The sequence below is a fragment of the Macaca fascicularis genome, chromosome 11 (genome assembly GCF_037993035.2).
Source record: "Macaca fascicularis isolate 582-1 chromosome 11, T2T-MFA8v1.1".
Taxonomy (NCBI): domain Eukaryota; kingdom Metazoa; phylum Chordata; class Mammalia; order Primates; family Cercopithecidae; genus Macaca; species Macaca fascicularis.
In genome coordinates this window covers 99,923,599-99,942,749 of record NC_088385.1, presented here as the reverse complement: position 1 = coordinate 99,942,749, position 19,151 = coordinate 99,923,599, and the positions used below count along the sequence as shown (strand labels likewise).

Here is a 19,151-nt window from a genome sequence, read left to right as displayed (position 1 = left end):
TCCTTGCTTTTTGGCACAATAATATGTTTCAGATTAATAAATTCCCTCTCCCATGTCTGGAATCAGCCATTTCTCTAGAAAATTCCTTTGAGTGGGGAGTGATGGTTAGAGACCATAGTATAAGCACTGAGGGCGCACTTTGCTTTTGGGTTGTCTTTGCTTTTAAGCTTTTGAATGGTAAGAATTATTGTTAAGAAGCAAGGCCAGGCGTGGTGGCTCATGCCTGTAATCCCAGCACTTTGGGAGGCCGAGGCAGGCAGATCACAGGTCAGGAGTTTGAGACCAGCCTGGCCAACATGGTAAAACCCTGTCTCCACTAATTAGCTGGATGCACTCCTGTAATCCTAGCTACTCAGGAGGCTGAGGCAGGAGAATTGCTTGAACTTGGGAGGCGGAGGTTGCAGTGAGCTGAGATTGTACCACTGCACTCCAGCTTGGGTGAGAGAGTGAGACTCTGTCTCAGAAAAAAAAAGAAACAAAAACCAAAATAATAATTCAAATTTAAGATATAAAATGGTTTTTTATTTATTTGATTCTGTATTTATATCATTTTTTCTTATGCTGAATATCTTGGTTCTTAACATTGGCAAATGTTTTTGCTAAAATATGCATAAATAGCTTTAAAATTAACAATATGAATCTTATGGCTAAGATTATTGAATTAATTTTACTGTTTCGTTTTTTTAGCAGTGTTTTTTTGGCTTTGTGCTATAACCCAAAAGGATATGTAGTAAAAACTCTATGTTCTTAAATACTTAAAATAATTATTTTGTCTGTTTGGTAATGCCTGCAATATAATACTTATTTAGGTTTTAAAAATTTTATTAATAATTAAAATTGTGACAAAATATACATAATTTAAAAGATACAATTTTTACCATTTTTAAGTGTACAGTCCAGTGGCATTAGATGTATTCACAATGTTGTGCAATCATAACAACTAAACTCCATACTCATAAAACAATAACTTCATTCCTCCCCTCCCCTGAACCCACTGTAACCACAATTCCACTTCCTGTCACTATGAATTTAATTGTTCTAGGTACCTCATGTAAGTGGAATTATATGATAGTGATCCTTTTGTGTCTGGTTTATTTCACTTAGCATAATTATTTCTAGCTTCATTCATGTTGCAGCATGTTATCAGAATTTTCTTCCTTTTAAAGGCTGAATAATATTTCATTGTGAATGTTTATACTACATTTTGTTTATCCATTCATCCGTTGGCAGACATTGGGTTATTCACATGTTTTAGCTATTGTGAATAATCCTGCTATGCACATTGGTGTGCAAATATCTGTTTTAGTTCATTTAGGTTTTAATTTTTATTTGTTTGTTTTGAGACAGTCTCACTCTGTCACCCAGGCTGGAGTGCAGTGGTATGATCTCATTGCATTGCAACTTCCACCTCCTAGGTTCAAGTGATTCTCCTGCCTCAGCCTCCCAAGTAGCTGGGATTACAGGTGCCTACCACCATGCCTGGCTAATAGTTCATTTAGGTTTTAACTGAAGTTCTTGATAAATGAGGATATTATTGACTAAGCTGGAGAACGTAGTGAGGAAAGTAAACTTTTTCCTAGGATGGTAAAGTGTTGAGATGAATGAAGAGTTTGGTTTGGTTACAATACTTGGAGACATCCATTACTTGATTTCTTAGTAAACAACTAGAAATGTGGATGTAGAAGTATGGAGTGCAGTATTAGGTTTCTTTTATAATCCAAGTGAGAGATGATGGCAACATGAATTAAGGTAGTGGCTAAGGAGATGGAGAAAGGGGGATAGATTCAAAATGTATGTGGGCAGTTGAATTAACTTGGTGATTGGATGTGAAGGTTAAGGAATAGAGACGAGTAAGAATGATGCCTTGGATTTAGGCAAAATGAGTGTGTGATGGTTCTGTAATCTGAGGTGGAGAATGCAGATGGGTGAAAGGGTTGAGCAAAGATAAATGAATTTGGTTTTGAATAAGCTGACTTTGTGGTGCTCTCAAGGCATTCAATTAGGTATATTTGGCAAGACGGGAAAATATGAATTGGAAATTCAGCAAAGGTCTGGATTAGAGTTAGTGTTTTTATTATTGTCCGCAATGGTGATAATGAAAATTTAGGGAGTAAATGAATTTACCTAAACTATGTGATAAGCTAAGAGGTCAAGTATGAAAACTCCCTGGGAACCCCTCAATTACTTTACATGAATGTTTTTTTTTGTGAAATAGTATGTGGTTTTTGCAAAGATACCTTCTTGCTTTGTCTATATGTTATGTTTTTAGCTCCTAATAGTAGAAAAAGGTTAGTGAGAGCCGTTTGTCTACGCATTTAGTATAAGGCTTGCATAATGTATTTAAAGCATTGTTCTTAAGGTCTGCATATAGTAAATGGCTTTTCAAACTTTTTGAATTTGTGAAAATCTTTCTAATTAATTTTTATGGTGGGATGAGGATGAAATAGAGTAACAAAATCAGTGTTGAAAGTTACATTTTATTTTATTTTTTATTTTTATTTTTATTTGAAGACAGAGTCTAACTCTGTCACCCAGGCTGGAGTGCAGTGTCGTGATCTCGGTTCACTGCAAGCTCCATCTCCCAGGTTCACGCCATTCTCCTGCCTCAGCCTCCCCAGTAGCTACAGGCGCCCACCACCACGCCCAGCTAACTTTTTTTGTATTTTTAATAGAGACGGGGTTTCACTGTGTTAGTCAGGATGATCTTGATCTCCTGACCTCGTGATCCGCCCGCCTTGGCCTCCCAGAGTGCTGGGATTACAGACGTGAGCCCCCGCACTCGGCCCCGAAAGTTACATTTTATAAGAAATCCTTATAGATATCTTATAAATCCCCAAGATTTTGAGTTGTATATTATTTAATTTAATTATTTAATTTCTAATACTTGTATCCTTTCCAGTGTTAGAAATAATTTTGCTTAAAGAAAATTAGCCAGGGCCGGACATGGTGACTCATGCCTGTAATCTCAGCCCTTTGGGAAGCTGAAGCAGGTGGATTGCTTGCACCCAAGAATTTGAGATCAGCCTGGGCAACATGGCAAAACTCCATCTGTATAAAAAAACACAAAAATTAGTCGGGTGTGGTGGCATGTGCCTATAGTCCCAGCTACTCAGGAGGCTGAGGTGGGAGGATGTCTTGAACCCCAGGAGGCAGAGGTTGCAATGAGCTGAGATTGCACCACTGCACTCCAACCTAGTTGACAGAGTAAGACCCTGTCTCAGCAAAAAAAAAAAAAAAGAAAAAAAAAGAAGAAAAGAAAAGATTAGTCAGGTGTGGTGGCACTCATCTGTAGTCCTAGCTACTCAGTAGGCTGGGGCAGGAGGATGGCTTGAGCCCAGGAAATTCGAGGCTACGATGAGCCATGACTGTGTCACTGCACTTCAGCCTGGGTCACAGAGTGAGATTTTGCCTATTAAAAAAAAAAAAAAAAGAAATATGTCTAAATTATACTCAGTAAACAACTAGTCTGCAATAGATAAATCATTTATTTCAAAAAAGTTGTAGGTTGTTAAAACTTCTGTGACAGTGATATTTCTTTTTAAGATATTTCACGTAGTAAACAATAACAATTTTTCTCCCAGTAAAGTGCTGTTCTTTCTCACATTTGTGTTTGCTTCTTTGATAGTTTTTTGCAGAGATTAATGCTGTTTTATACTGATCTTGTAGTATGAATTTGTTTTTTGCCAGCAATCTGGGATACCCTATTTATTGCAGACATCTGTTCTTTTTTTTTTTTTTTTGGAGACAGAGTCTCTCTGTCACCCAAGCTGGAGTTCAGTGGCATGATGTCGGCTCACTGCAACCTCCGTCTCCTGGGTTCAAGTGATTCTCCTGCCCTGGGCTCCCCAGTAGCTGGAATTACAGGTGTGTGCCACCACGCTCAGCTATTTTTTGTGTGTGTGTGTGTGTGTATTTTTAGTAGAGATGGGGTTTTACCAAGTTGGCCAGGCTGATCTCTAACTCCTGACCTCAAATGATCCGCACGCTTTGGCCTCCCATTGTTGGGATTACAGGTGTGAGCTACCGCACCCAGCCAACATCTGTTCTTATTTGAAGTAAATACTTTGAATACTATGTATTTTTTTCATAATTTCAAATATTAATATAATATTGTGTTATAATAAGAAATACATATTTGTTTTTTTTTCTTGTTTCTGGCATGGACTCCTAAAACTTTTGGAATTCCTTGAGTGATGGAGGTGAAAGGAGTGTCATTTGTCATTCATAATAAGTACCTTTTGGCAATAGCTGAGTTTATGCTAATAAGGTGATATTGATGGGCCCCTAGATAGCTTCAGGTTGGGGACTGGTTGCCATAGACACTAGCCACAAGATTAAGGATATGGAACTTTCAGCCCTACCCTCTGACCTTCAGGAATAGAGAGGGGCTAGAGATTGAGTTAATCACCAATGGCCAAGACTTAATCAATCATGCTTACATAATGGAACCTCTGTAAAAACCTTAAACAATGGTTTTGGAGATCTGCCTAGTTGTCGAATGCATTCATGTGCTGGGAAGGTGACATATCTCTAAATTCATGGGGACAGAAGCTCCTGTGCTTGGGACCCCTCCAGACCTTCCCTAACATACCGCTTCATCTGGCTATTTGTATCCTTTAAGATATCTTTTAAAGTAAATATAAGTAAAATGTTTCCCTGAGTTCTTTGAGCTGCTGTAGCAAATTATCAAACTTGAGGAGGGGAGTTGTGAGAGTTTCCCATATGTAGCCAAGGTAGACAAAAGTGTGGGTAACCTGTGGACCTTTTATTTGCTATTGGCGTTAGAAGGGGAGGGCAGTCTTAAGAGACTGGTCCCTTAGTCTGTGAGGTCTCTGCTAATTCCAGATAGTGTCAGAATTCAGTTAAATTGTAGGACATAACAGTTGGTGTCTGCAGAGAATTGGTGTGGAAAACTCAAACATTTGTTCAGAAGTATAGTGAATAGAGAAATAGTTTTGTTGTAGCTGGTTTTCCTTTAGTTGGTCTGTTTGGTTGTAGCTAATTAAACATTAATGATAAGTGTTTGATAATTAGAATTCTCTGGATCTTCTTGTCAAGCCCAAATAGTTTTTTAAAAATCAGAAAACTTTTGGCCGGGCGCGGTGGCTCATGCCTGTAATCCCAGCACTTTGGGCGGCCGAGGTGGGCGGATCACCTGAGGTCGGGAGTTCAAGACCAGCCTGACCAACATGGAGAAACCCTGTCTCTACTAAAAATACAAAATTAGCCAGGGTGGTGGTGCGTGCCTGTAATCCCAGCTACTCAGGAGGCTGAGGCAGGAGAATCGCTTGAACCCGGGAGGCAGAGGTTGCGGTGAGCCAAGTTCGCACCATTGCACTCCAGCCTGGGCAACAAGAGAGAAATTCCATCTCAAAAAAAAAGAAAAAGAAAAAAAAAAGAAAACTTTAAAAAGTAATATGACAACACTAACAAAAAATTATGGGTGGAAGTAGCTGGGTGGTTAATAAAATCATCTTAACACAAATCTCATCTTTTCAGTAATATAAGGGGGAAAAGTAACAACAAAAAAATCACCCTAACATGAAACTCATTGATTTTATATGATTACCTTTTAATCTTTTTGTGTGTGTATATTTTTATGTAATTGAAGTCATAATATATTCCAATGTTATATTTACCTCTTTGGCAAATTCAGGATTTATATCATATACATTCTTTTCTTTCTTTTTTTTGTTTTTTCTTTTTTTTATTTCTCATAGTAGCTATATCATATATCATATGCATTCTCATTTTTCTTTTTTTTTTTTGAGATGGAGTTTTGCCCTTGTTGCCCAGGCTGGAGTGCAATGGTATTATCTTGGCTCACTGCAACCTCCACCTCCCGGGTTCAAGTGATTCTCCTGCCTCAGCCTCCCAAGTAGCTGAGACTACAGGCACCTGCCAGCATGCCCGGCTAATTTTTATATTTTAGTAGAGACGGGGTTTCTCCATGTTGGTCAGGCTGGTCTCGAATTCCCGACCTCAGGTAATCTGCCTGCCTCTGCCTCCCAAAGTGCTGGGATTACAGGCATGAGCCACCGCTTCTGACTGCATTCTCATTTTTCTACATAACCTTCATACTTTATAACCTACACAGTTATCCCATTAATTGTCAAGACTATTGAACAGTTACGTCATAGTTTAGTTAACAGTTTCTTCATTTTAACATATAGGTTGCTTATGATTTATAAGCTGTTACAAATAATGCTTTGGTTGGAATGCCCTCTCATCTCTACCTGGAAAAGCTCTGCTCAGATTTTGGGCCTAAACAGTGCATGGTAGGATTTACAGCTTTTTTTTTTTTTTGAGACAGAATTTTGCACCGTTGCCCAGGCTGGAGTGCAGTGGCGCAGTCTTGGCTCACTGCAACCTCTGCCTCCCAGGTTCAAATGATTCTACTGCCTCAGCCTCCCGAGTAGCTCAGATTACAGGTACCCACCACCACGCCCAGCTATTTTTGTATTTTTAGTAGAGATGGGGTTTCACCCTGTTGGCCAGGCTGGTCTTGAACTCCTGACCTCGTGTTATGCCCACCTCGGCCTCCCAAAGTGCTGGGATTACAGACGTGAGCCATCGCACCTGGCCGGATTTACAGCTTTTTAAAGAGTTTCTATTCATTGCAAGAGATGGTTGCCTTGTCCCGATTACTAAGTTTTCACAGTGGGCCTGGCTTCTTGTTACCTTGCACATCCAGGGCGATTTTGGTTCTCATTACTGAACTTAGCTGCCTCTACCTGTTTTAGGTTCCAGAATCCTGGATACTCTATGTTTCCATTTTATTTTTGGTCCATTGTGATACTTACCTTGTTTTTAAGATTTGTTCCATCTTAATAATATTTGAAATTCTTTTTTTTTTTTTTGGAGACAAGGTCTTACTCTGTTGCCCAGGCTGGAGTAAAGTGGCATAATCACAGTTCACTGCAGTGTTGACTTCCTGGGCTGACGTGATCCTCCCACCTCGACCTCCCAAAGTGGTAGATTACAGATGTGAATCATTGTGTCCAGCCTATCACTTTAAATTTTTAGCATAAATCATTCCAATCCCATTCTTTTTGCAAAATAAAACTTTTATAAGTGAAAAAGTCAGAATGCTTTATATTGTTTATTTAGAGTTAATTTTATTGTTTTTGGACTTCTCATTGAAATAAAGGAATTTTAGTGGTTTAAAAATAGAACAAGAATGAAGGCTGGGCGCAATGGCTCACACCTGTAATCCCAGCACTTTGGGAGGCTGAGGTGGGCGGATCATCTGAGGTCAGGAGTTTGAGACCAGACTGACCAACATGGAAAAACCCCATTTCTACTAAAAATACAAAAAATTAGCTGGGCATGGTGGCGTGCACCTGTAGTCCCAGCTACTTGGGAGGCTGAGGCAGGAGAATCGCCTGAATCTGGGAGACAGAGGTTGCAATGAGCCGAGATCGTGCCATTGCACTCCTGCTTGGGCAACAAGAGTGAAACTCCGTCTGAAAAAAAAAAAAAAAAAAAAAAGAGAACAAGAAGTTCTTAGATAATTTAACAGCAGTCATGAGGAGTATACTTAAAATATGGACATCAAAAACCCCTATCTTGTGAGGGTTTCCTTGTTTTTTTCCCCGTTTACTCCCTGTGCCTCTTGGGCTTTACTTAGGTATATTTACTAGGATTATTTTAGGCAAATTTGAGAAAGGGTATTTTTGGTGGTGATAATAGGATTATGTAGAAGTACCTTATTTCAGGTGGCCATGGTGGCTCACACCTGTAATCCCAGCATTTTGGGAGGCTGAGGCAGGAGAATCACTGGAGCCCGTAAGTTCGAGATGAGCCTAGGCAACATACGGAGACTTCATCTTTACAAAAATAAAAAAAAGTACAATATTTCTTTGAATTACTTTCTTCCTCTCAGTCAAGAAAAACCTTAGTGAAAAGCCATCTGGCATCTGGAAAAATAAAGGAAACAGAAATGGGGAAAATACAGTTCTTTGGAAGTATAACTTCCTGTTTCCAGTATCTTTCATTATTCTTAATACCATCGTAGTGTGAAGCTATTGAAATGTTAATGAATCAAAAATGAATTTCTAGTTTTATAGAACAGTTCTTTATATTAAATATCCAATTTAGCCTGGACATGTTGGCTCACGCCTGTAATCCCAGCACTTTGGGAGACTGAGGCAGGTGGATCAATTGATGTCAGGAGTTCGAGATCAGCCTGGTCAACATGGTGAAACCCTGTCTCTACTAAAAATATAAAAATTAGCTGGGCGTGGTGGTGTGTGCCCGTAATTCCAGCTACTGGGGAGGCTGAGGCAGGAGAATCACTGAACCTGGGAGGCCGAGATGGCAGTGAGCCGAGATCACGCTGTTGTACTCCAGCCTGGGTGACAGAGCGAGACTGTCTCAAACAAAACAAAACAAAACAAAACAAAACAAAAACAAAACAAAGTTTAAGTGCTCTTTTAAAACGTTTTCGCCATTTACTTTTTGCCACATCCATGAATGTATCATTAAATCCAGAATTGGCTTTTATTTATTTATAAATTCATGTCTCAATTATATTATTTTGGGAATGAATCTTGCTTTGGTGTTGGCAGGACTGTAGCTGATAAGAAAACAAGAAAATTTTGTGGGCATTAAATGAACACAGTAAAAACATACTCTGGATAAATTTAGACAGTTTTAGAATGTTAGATTTTGGGAAAATTTAAAGGGACTGTGGAGACTGAGGCCTGCTCCTCCATACTGTACCAGGAAATCTGAGATTCCCTAGGCTGAGAAGAACTTGAGGATTTTTTTTCTGAAAGCCCTTGAATGCGTTTAGATAAGTCGAGGGGAGAAATCTGAGATCAGTATTCCTCCTGTATCTTTGATAGCTAAGGATACATCATTGGAAACAGTCAGGGTGTTAACTACCTTTTTAAAAAAATCATTTGACTTTTGGTCCCTTTTGTTGTGATTCCTTGTTTCTGCAAAGCTGGCTGGGATCAGCATAGTAGGTTAAAAAAAAAAAAAAAACCTCAGTGACAGAGTTTAGGAATCTCCAATCGCCCAAACATGTCACTAAAGACTTGAACCTGGGCCAGGCGCGGTGGCTCATACCTGTAATCCCAGCACTTTGGGAGGCTGAGGCGGGTGGATCACGAGGTCAGGAGATTGAGACCATCCTGGCTAACACGGTGAAACCCTCTCTCTACTAAAAATACAAAAATTAGCCAGTGGGCGCCTGTAGTCCCAGCTACTTGGGTGGCGGAGGCAGGAGAATGGCGTGGTCCTGGGAGTTGGAGCTTGCAGTGAGCCGAGATCGCGCCACTGCACTCCAGCCTGGGAGACAGTGCGACACTCTGTCTCAAAAACAAGAAAACAAAAAAACAAAAAAAACACTTGAACCTATCACCAAATACTCAAGATGCAGAAGATAAATTCCACCCAAGGGAGAATGACCCTCTGAAGAAAAGTTTGGAATCATTATCACAGCCATTAGAGGAGACATCCAAGAGTCATGTGGCTGAGGTTTCACAATATCCTGCTGTGCCTCCAGTCCAGAAAAGAAAGCTAGATCAACTTCCAAAAAAGCATAGGCATTTTAGGAAGATTGTAAGGACAAAGAAAATGAGACTGAGCAAGAGGAAGGAGAAAATAGAGGCCCGCTGCTCCCTCTCCCCTAATTCTTCCAGCACCTTTGGTCCCACCACAAAGTGAAGAGACTAGATTAAAAGCTGACCCTGTTCAGTGCCCAGGAAGATGATCCTGACTTTCCCAATGAGGACAGATTACAGTGTCAGCAGGATGAATGTGCCTCTGTAATGCATCAGGAATGTCAAATCCAGCCCTGTGAGCTCTCAGTGGCTCAGGAACCCAGGCCTTCTGCCATGACATCCTTGGCATCACTGCTTTGATTATTTCACAAGCTTTGTCTGCTTGTCTAGAAAGTGGAAACTTCCCAGAAGAAGGGTCAGCAACCATGCTGAGGCAGGAGGTAGTGCTCAGGTTCTGAGACCTGGCAATAAGTGCAACCTCTCTAAAGCCTGTAGCAAATTGAAGTTAGGCTGAAGTGGGATTTGATCTAGATAGGTGGTATCTAAAATTCATGTTTATTTCACTCATGTATTGGTTGGCTTAACCTTCTCTGACTTCTCTGAGGATGAAAGCCTTACAGTTTCATCATTTTGGGTAGTGTCTCCTGATACTGACAACCAAATGGAGACTCCTCATATCCAGCTCCTCTCATTTTTTTTTTTTTTTGCCTTTGGCCAGAGATTCATTTTGCATTCTTCATCTTTAGTACTTTATTGAAATTCTGCCACTTTCTACCTGTTTTCGATAAGCCTTGGTGTGGTGGTTGCTACTATTCTTGGACAGGATAGTTATTGCCTCCTCCATCTCTTAACAATGTTTCTGTTTTTTTTTTTTTTTTTTTTCTCATTAGTAGAGTGCCTGTCTCTTTCTGAACTGTGCCTCTGATGTTCTCTAACCATCTTTATTGAAACATAGGCTGGGTGCAGGGGCTCTTGCCTGTAATCTCAACACTTTGGGAGGATGAAGTGGGCGGAGGATCACTTGAGCCTGGGAGTTCAAGACCAGCCTGGGCAGCATCGTGAGACCCGTCTCTAAGAAAGAAAAAAAAAAAAGAAAAAGACATAGTTACACAGTAATGTTCCTTTTTTTTTTTTTTTTTTTTTTTTTTTTTTGAGATGGAATCTCGCTCTGTCACCTAGGCTGGAGTGAGGTGGCACGATCTCGGCTCACTGCAACCTCTGCCTCCCAGGTTCAAGCAATTCTCCTGCCTCAGCCTCCCGAATAGCTGGGATTACAGGTGTGCACCACCATACCCAGCTAATGTTTGTATTTTTAGTAGAGACGGGGTTTTACCATATTGGCCAGGCTGGTCTCGAACTCCTAACCTGAAGTGATCCACCCACCTCAGCCTCCCAAAATGCTAGGATTACAGACGTGAGCCATTTCACCCAGCTATAATGTTCCTTCTTTGTCATCTTTGGTTGACAGAACCTCACAGAACCCTGAGTTCTTTTGAGAATCCTAAAGAACATAAGTATTTTAAAAAAGGTTCAAGATCATTTTATTTCCACCTTGTCATGGCATGCTAGGTTAATACTGTATCCAGAATATGAAATAAAAGTTTAATCTTATACCCTTCTTTGAAAAAGTATGTTTAAGAAGAGTTTGGGAGTTTCTCTGTAGCTTTAATTACTGGTTGTTATTTTGTATTTGTTCTAGTTTCCCGATTTATATAAAAATTATACAAGTATATAGGCATACTTGTATATAGGCATATCTCGGAGATATTGCGGGCTTGGTTCTAGATCACTGCAATGAAACAAGTATCGCAACAAAATGAGTCACATAAATTCTTTGGTTTCACAGTGCATATAAAAATTATATTCATAGCATACTGTAGTCTATTAAGTGTGCAATAGCATTATGTCTAATTAAGTAGATACCTTAATTTAAAAATATCTTATTGCTGTAAAATGCTAACAATCGTTTGAGCCTTCAGTGATTTGTAATCTTTTTTCTTTGATGAGACAGAGTCTCGCTCTGTCACCCAGTCTATAGTGCAGTTGTGTGATCATAGCTCACTGTATTTTTGAATTCCTGGGCTTAAGTGATCCTCCCACTTCAGCCTTCCTAGTGTCACTGGTAGAGGGTTGTGACTGCCAAGTTGTCCAGGTTCTTGGCGTTTTGAATAAAGAATTGGACAAAATGCCCAGCAAATCAAAGAAAGAATGAAGCAACAAAAGAACAAAAGCAGAGATTTACTGAAAACAAAAGTACACTCCACAGTGTGGGAGTGGGCCTGAGCAGCGGCTCAAGGGCCTGGATGCAGAATCTTCTTGGGTCCAAATACTCCCTGGACGTTTCCCATTAGCCACTTCACGCTCACCTCATGTAAATGAAGTAGTAGCCCACAATCAGTCTGGTTGGTTGCAGAAAGCAGCCAACCAGAGGCTGAAGTAAAATTACAGAGGTCACACTCCTGTGCAAACATCTGATTGGTTGCAAAAGGCAACCATTCAGAGCCTAGGGTGAAGCTACACAGTTATACTTCTATGCAAGTGAAGAGTTGCCTGCAATCTGATTTGTTGTGGATAGCCAATTTCCTATCTGCCGTGCAGAAAAGGTTAAAGGGAGTAGCCTCTGGTCCTTTTGTTACTTAGGTGTGGAAAGTTAGGGTTTTCCTTTCAATTTAGTTCTAGGAAGTCGCTGTGAAACAGCCTTAGGTTCCCTGCCTCCAGACCCTATTCTCCTGCCTCATTAGTAGCTGGGACTACAGGTGCATGCCACCACACCTTGCTAATTTTTGTATTTTTTTTGGTAGAGATAGGGTCTCATTATGTTGCCCAGAGTGGTCTCAAATGCCTAGTCTCAAGCGATCTTCCTGCTTTGGCCTCCCAAAGCACTAGGATTACAGATGTGGGCCACCTTGCCCAGCTAGTCATAATCTTTTTGCTTGTGGAAGGTTTTGCCTCTATACTGATAGCTGCTGACTGACCAGGGTGGAGATTTCTGAAGGTTGGGATGGCTGTGTCAATTTCTTTTTTTTCCTTTTTTTATTTTCTTTCAGTGGTGCAATCTCACTGCAACCTCCGCCTCTCAGATTCAAGCGATTCTCCTGCCTCAGCCTCCTGAGTAGCTGGGATTACAGGCGTGCACCACCATGCATGGCTAATTTTTGTATTTTTAGTAGAGACGGAGTTTCACCATGTTGGTCAGGTTGTAGTTGTGGCAGTTTCTTAGAATAACAATGAAGTTTGCTGCTTTGCTTTGATTAACTCTTCCTTTCATGAAAAATTTCCCTGTAGCATTGTTTGATAGCATCTTACCCACAATAGAACTTCCTTCAAAACTTGAGTCAGTCCTCCCAAAAGCTGCTGATGCTTTATCAACTAAATTTATGGAATATTCTAAATTCTTGATTGTCATTTTAACAGTATTCACAGCATCTTCTCCAGTAGTAGATTTCATCTCAGGAAACCACCTTCTTTGCTCATCCCTAAGAAGCCATTCCTCCTCCATTAAAGTTTTGTCATGAAAATTATCAGTCATGCTGGGCGCGGTGGCTCACACCTGTAATCCCAGCACTTTGGGAGGCCGAAGTGGGCGGATCACGAGGTCAAGAGATCGAGACCATCCTGGCCAACATGGTGAAACCCCGTCCCTGCTAAAAATACAAAAATTAGCTTGGCATGATGGCATGCACCTGTAGTCCCAGCTACTCAGGAGGCTGAGGCAGGAGAATCGCTTGAACCCGGGAGGCGGAGGTTGCAGTGAGCTGAGATCACGCCACTGCACTCCAGCCTGGTGACAGAGTGAGACTCCGTCTTGAGGAAAAAAAAAAAAAAGAAAATTACCAGTCACATCTTCCGGCTCCACTTTTAATTCTAGTTTTCTTGCTGATTCCACTGTATCTGCTCTACTGGAGTCTTGAACCCCTCACAGTCATTATGAAGGTCGGAATCAACTTCTAAACTCTTGTTAGTGTTGATATTTTGACTTCCTCCCATGAATCACAAATGTTCTTAATCACATCTAGAGTGGTGACCTTTTTAGAAGGTTTTCCACACACTCTGCCCAGTTCTGTCAGAGGAATCACTATAGTAGTTATAGCCTTACAAAATATATTTCTTAAATAATAAGACTTGAAAGTCAAAATTACTCCTTGATCCATGGGCTTCAGAGTGGATGTTATATTAATAGGCATGAAAACAACATTAAACTCCTTGTATGCCTCCAGGAGAGCTCTTGGGTGACCAGGTGACTTGTTAATAGACAGCGATATTTTTGAAAGGATTTTTTTTTTCCAGTAACAGCTCTTAATAGTGGGCTTAAAATATTCAGTCATCTGGACAGGCGCAGTGGCTCACGCCTGTAATCCCAGCACTTTGGGAGGCTGAGGCGGGCGGATCATGAGGTCAGGAGATCCAGACCATACTGGCTAACACGGTGAAACCCTGTCTCTATTAAAAATACAAAAAAAAAAAAAAATTAGCTGGGCGTGGTGGCAGGTACCTGTAGTCCCAGCTACTCTGAGGCAGGAGGCTGAGGCTGGGGAATGGCATGAACCCGGGAGGTGGAGCTTGCAGTGAGCCGAGATCGGGCCATTGCACTCCAGCCTGGACAACAGAGTGAGACTCCGTCTCAAAAAAAAAAAAAAAAATTCAGTGATCCATGTGGTAAACAGATGTGCTATTAATTAGGCTTTCTCGTTCTATTTATAGAGCACAGAGTAGCATTAGCATAATTCTTAAGGGTCCTAGGAATTTCAGAACGGTATAAATGATCATTGGCTTGAACTTAAAAGTCATCAGCTGCATTAACCCCTAACAAGAATTACCCTGTTCTTTGAAGCTTGGAAGTCGAAACTTGGAAGCCCGGTATTGATTTCTCTTCTCCAGCCATAGTAGTTCTAGATGACATCTTCTTCCAATAGAAGGCTGTTTTTTCCCGAATTGAAAATCTGTTAACGTAGACATCTTCATCAGTTATCTCAGCTAGATCTTCTGGATAACTTGCTGCAGCTTCTTCATCATCACTTGCTGCTTCACTTTGCATTTTTGTGTTATGGAGACAGCTTCTTTCCTTAAATCCCATGAAACGACCTCTGCTACCTTCAAACATTTCTTCTGCAGCTTCCTCGTCTCTGTCAGCCTTCGTAGAATTGAAGAGATGGCCTTTCTCTGAATTAGGCTTTGGTTTAAGGGAATGTTTTGGCTGGTTTGAACTTCTATCCAGGTCACTAAAATGTTCTCAGCAATTTGTGCTCTTATCATTTGTGTGTTCACTGGAGTAGCACTTTTAATTTCCTCAGGAACTTTTTCTTTGCATTCGCATTTGGCTGTTTGGCACAAAGGCCTAGCCTTTGGTCTGTTTCAGCTTTCCACATGCCTTCCTCATTAAGCTTAATCATTTCTAGCTTTTAATTTAAAGTGAGAAATGAGCAGCTCTTCTTTTCACTTGAACACTTAGAGGCCATTATAGGGTTATTAATTGGTCTAATTTTAATATGGTTGTATCTCAAGGAATAGGGAGGCTCAAGGAGAAGGGAGAGAGACTGGGAAATGGCCAGTGAGTGGAGCAGTCAGAACACATACAACATTTATCAATTAAGTTTGCCATCTTATATGGGTATGGGTTGTAGTGCCCCAAAATAATGGCAGTAACTTCAAAGATCATTCATCACAGGTCACCATAACAGATATGATAATAATAAAAAAGCTTGAAATATTGTGAGAATTACCAAAATGTGACACAGAGATACAAAGTGAGCACACACTTTTGAAAAAATGGCAGCAATAGATTTGCTTGACGGCAGAGTTGACACAAACTTTCAATATCTAAAAAGCACCACATCTGCAAAGCGCAATAAAGTGACACACAATAAAATGAGATATGCCTCTAAATAAATGTGCAAAGTATCTGCATGAGGGAAAAAAAAGGAATGCTGTCTATTCAACTGGAGGTTTGCTTATCTTTAACATAAAACATTTTTTTCAAGATAAAAGCAATTCAAGTGTGGATCTAAAATTCTGAAAAAAAAAAAGTAGCAAAAACTAAAACTGAAAAACATAAAAATGAAGATTCCTGTTTTACTACAGAAATCATAATTTGAATTTTGGAATATTTCTTTTTAGTCTTTTTTCTTATATCAGTAGTTTTCATATATAATTTAAATCGTGTATATTTTTCCATTGTATGTAGTTTTTATAATCATTTTGATGAATATAGCATTATGAATTCATCCTTATTTGGCATTTAGGTTGAACATTTAGTAGTGATGTACAGGATGTTCACATCTTGAGGCAAATATGTAGTGAGGTGTTTTGAATCTTGGGTGATTGAGGGGCATTTCAGTGGAGATGTCTAACAGAGAAGGAGTATTGGTTAGTGATTAAGAGCCATACTGCTCTAATTAAAATCCCTTCTTCCCTTTATTACGCATCTGACTTTGGGCAATTTACTTAGTCTCTATGCCTTGGTTCCCTCATGTGTAAAGTGTGGATAATGCTAGCATGTACCTATATATTTTTTGATGAGTATTATTGAGTCAGTTTTTGTGCTTTAAATCTCTTTTTACGCAGTGTTTTACTATGTTTCAAATTCATCCAAAAAGCAATTTGATATAAAAGTAACACCTAGATTTTAATAAATGATAATGCTAAGTGATAAATGGTGCAGGGGGAAAAGAGCTTTAACCCTTCAAAATGTGCCTCTGATGGTGTCATATCAAGTATTGGAGATGGATGTTAATGACTGGTTTGAATGGTAGGTGATGGGGACTTGATAACTTGGGCTGCATTGGTCTTTTTTGCACACTTGAATCACTGTAGTTTTAGTTTGTGTAGAAAAGAGAGCATTGCCAGCTGGCGCTGTGGCTCACGCCTGTAATCCCAGCACTTTGGGAGGCCAAGGCGGGGATCACTTGGGGTCAGGAGTTCGAGAACAGCCTGGCCAACATGATGAAACCCCGTTTCCACTAAAAATACACACAAAAAAATTAGCTGGACATGGTGGCATGTGTCTATAGTCCCAACTACTCAGGAGTCTGAGGCAGGAGAATTGCTTGAACCCAGGAGGCAGAGATAGCAGTGAGCCGAGATTGTGCCACTATACTCCAGCCTGGGTGACAGAGCAAGACTCTTGTTTTAAAAAAAAAAAAAAAAAAAAAAAAGAGAAAGCATTGTCAAAGAAATCAGATCTGCGTTTTAGTTCTGCATCTTCTGATTTTTTTGCTTTAACTTGGATCTTGAGAACTTTCTGATTTCTTTTTTTTTCCTCCTTGAGCTTGCATCTTGAGGACTTTCTGATTTTTGTTAACAGTACAATGGTAGTCTGAGCATTGTGGCTCACATCTGTAACCCCAGCACTTTGGGAGGCGGAGGTGGGCAGATTGTTTGAGCTCAGGAGTTTGAGGCCATTTTGGGCAACATGGTGAAACCTCGTCTTTACCAAAAATACAACAAATTAGCTGGGTGTGGTGGTGTGTGCCTGTGGTCCCAGCTACTTGGGTGGCTGAGATGGGAGGATCACTTGAGCCTGGGAGGCGTAGGTTGCAGTGAGCCGAGATTGCACCACTGCACTCCAGCCTGGGTGACAGAGCAAGACCCCAACTCAAAAAACAACCAAAACAAAAGAGTACAGTGGTGAACAAGTCACTTCCTACTTTAAATCTGTTTTCTTCTCTACAGAGATAACATCCATCTTATCTGTCTTAAGAGATGTCATTTTGATTAAATAAGATGTTTCGTGAAGGTGACTTGAAGACTTTGAAAAGCGTTGTATATATTTTATTAATTTAAAGTGACTGAAAATGAGAGAAATGCATATATATAAAGATTCTGATACAGCATTAGGTACAGTCTTCCATAAAGGATACTGTTAGTGCTGTTATTATTGTAAAGACATCTACTTTTCTTATGTGAAAAGGTTTAGATTATTAAATGGCCTATGAATATATTGTTAATGTCTGCTTTTTTTTCCCCCTTCTGTTTGTGTTCCAGACTCCTGGGAGAGTTGGCTCTCAAGGTTCTGATTTAGATTCATCAGCAACTCCTATAAACACAGTGGATGTCAATAATGAAAGCTCTTCAGAGGTATGATAATAACTTGGCAATAAAATTCAATAGTATTTAAGGGAAAATGAGCAAATATTTGGTGTAACAATTGGTGATTTGTATAGGAAAATTTCTCATAAGTTTTTCTTATAAGTTGGAATGTGACTTTTGAAACATACTTGTAGCTATATACCTGTGCCTAGTTGTGAGACAGAAAGTGTATATTAAGACTCTGAAAAATAATATTGCCAATTTGTCTTTAATGCTAATGCCATCTCACTGAAGATTTTAAAATGTGTGTTTATAAAGAATTACAGGTTAATTAGTATTTATGTGTGTGTACTGTCATGAACTATTGCACTAAGGAAAAACTGGGTTATCTATAAAATTTACATATTATTTACTATCTTCATGTATGACTTTGTAAGGACTTTTGTCTTTGATATTAAAGACATTATATTAAATATAAATATATTATATTAAAAATGAATGGAGAAAGTATTGTAAATAAGTGAAAAAACCTCAAAAAATGTGAAAAGTCAGCTTTAGTTGCATTAATATTATTTTTAATAAATAAGTAACATTGGATGATTATAGAAAAAAAGGAGATAAGGAATGTGAAGAACATAACACTGACCCATAATACTGCCACGAAGAGATCAAGACACTCACAGTTTGCTCTGACACTTTTGTCAGTTGCCCCTTTGAAGGCCTAGTTGTAGTCCTTACCCAGTCTTTTTTCTCTGCTCTCCTCCACCTCTTGGTTGACAATTGTGTATTGTGCATACGTTTCTGGATATGTCCTCTTTTTGTCCATTCATCATTCTGTTTTGTCTCTCTCTGACCATCTGTTTATTATTTGTCTCCATGTATATATATTTTAACCATAGTAAGATTTTACAAATTTGCGAGAGGGGAGGAAAAGTATCAGTTGGACTTTATTAAGAACAAGTTTCAGGAAATGTCTTTAAGAAAAAGTTCCAAACTGTGTTTGTGATATGATGAACTCAAAGGAATCTAGTAATAATTTAGTTGACCTCAGTCAGAACAACACCAAAAAACAATTCCAATGGGTATTGGTATTGTGCAGTGCTTGGCAATACTGTTAATATCGTATTAGTAGGATTAACTTCCTACTTTCTGAGATAGTTATTTTGTACCTTCTTTGTTTTGAAATCTGTCCCTTTTTAACCTTCTCTCAGTCACCTTATATATAACTGAGAAAATAGGAACCATTAGATAAATGTTCTTATTTTATCATACCTATGCCATACCTGTTTTCTCTTACTTTATTACACTGGAAAAAAGTCCTTTTTATCAAATTTCATTCCTTTTTCTTGTTCTCTGGATTCCATTCTTTTTCATTCTTAATTTATCCTCTCTCCCTCCTGCTACTTCACTTTTTACCTCTACTTCATATAATTCCCAATAACATACAAATTTGTTCCATATGATATGAAAACAAATAAGAAGAGAACACCAAAAAATAAAAAATGAAAAAAACCAAAACCAAAAACTTTTTCTCTGACTTGAAATCCCCTCTTCAGGTACCATCTATTATTTGCTTTCCTTCAGAGCCAAACTTCTCTAATATGCTGTTTACAG

At 39.3% G+C, this 19,151-nt stretch overlaps 1 protein-coding gene across 3 annotated transcripts in view; it reads left to right on the top strand.

The window, feature by feature from the left end:
* EEA1 (early endosome antigen 1) overlaps window positions 1-19,151 on the top strand; it is a 169,619-nt gene that overhangs the window by 19,218 nt on the left and 131,250 nt on the right. For all 3 annotated transcript variants that reach the window (XM_074007513.1, XM_005571853.4, XM_045365692.2), the window contains exon 2: window positions 17,493-17,585. In XM_074007513.1, coding sequence (XP_073863614.1) covers window positions 17,493-17,585 — 93 coding nt within the window. The remainder of the gene's footprint in view (window positions 1-17,492; window positions 17,586-19,151) is intronic.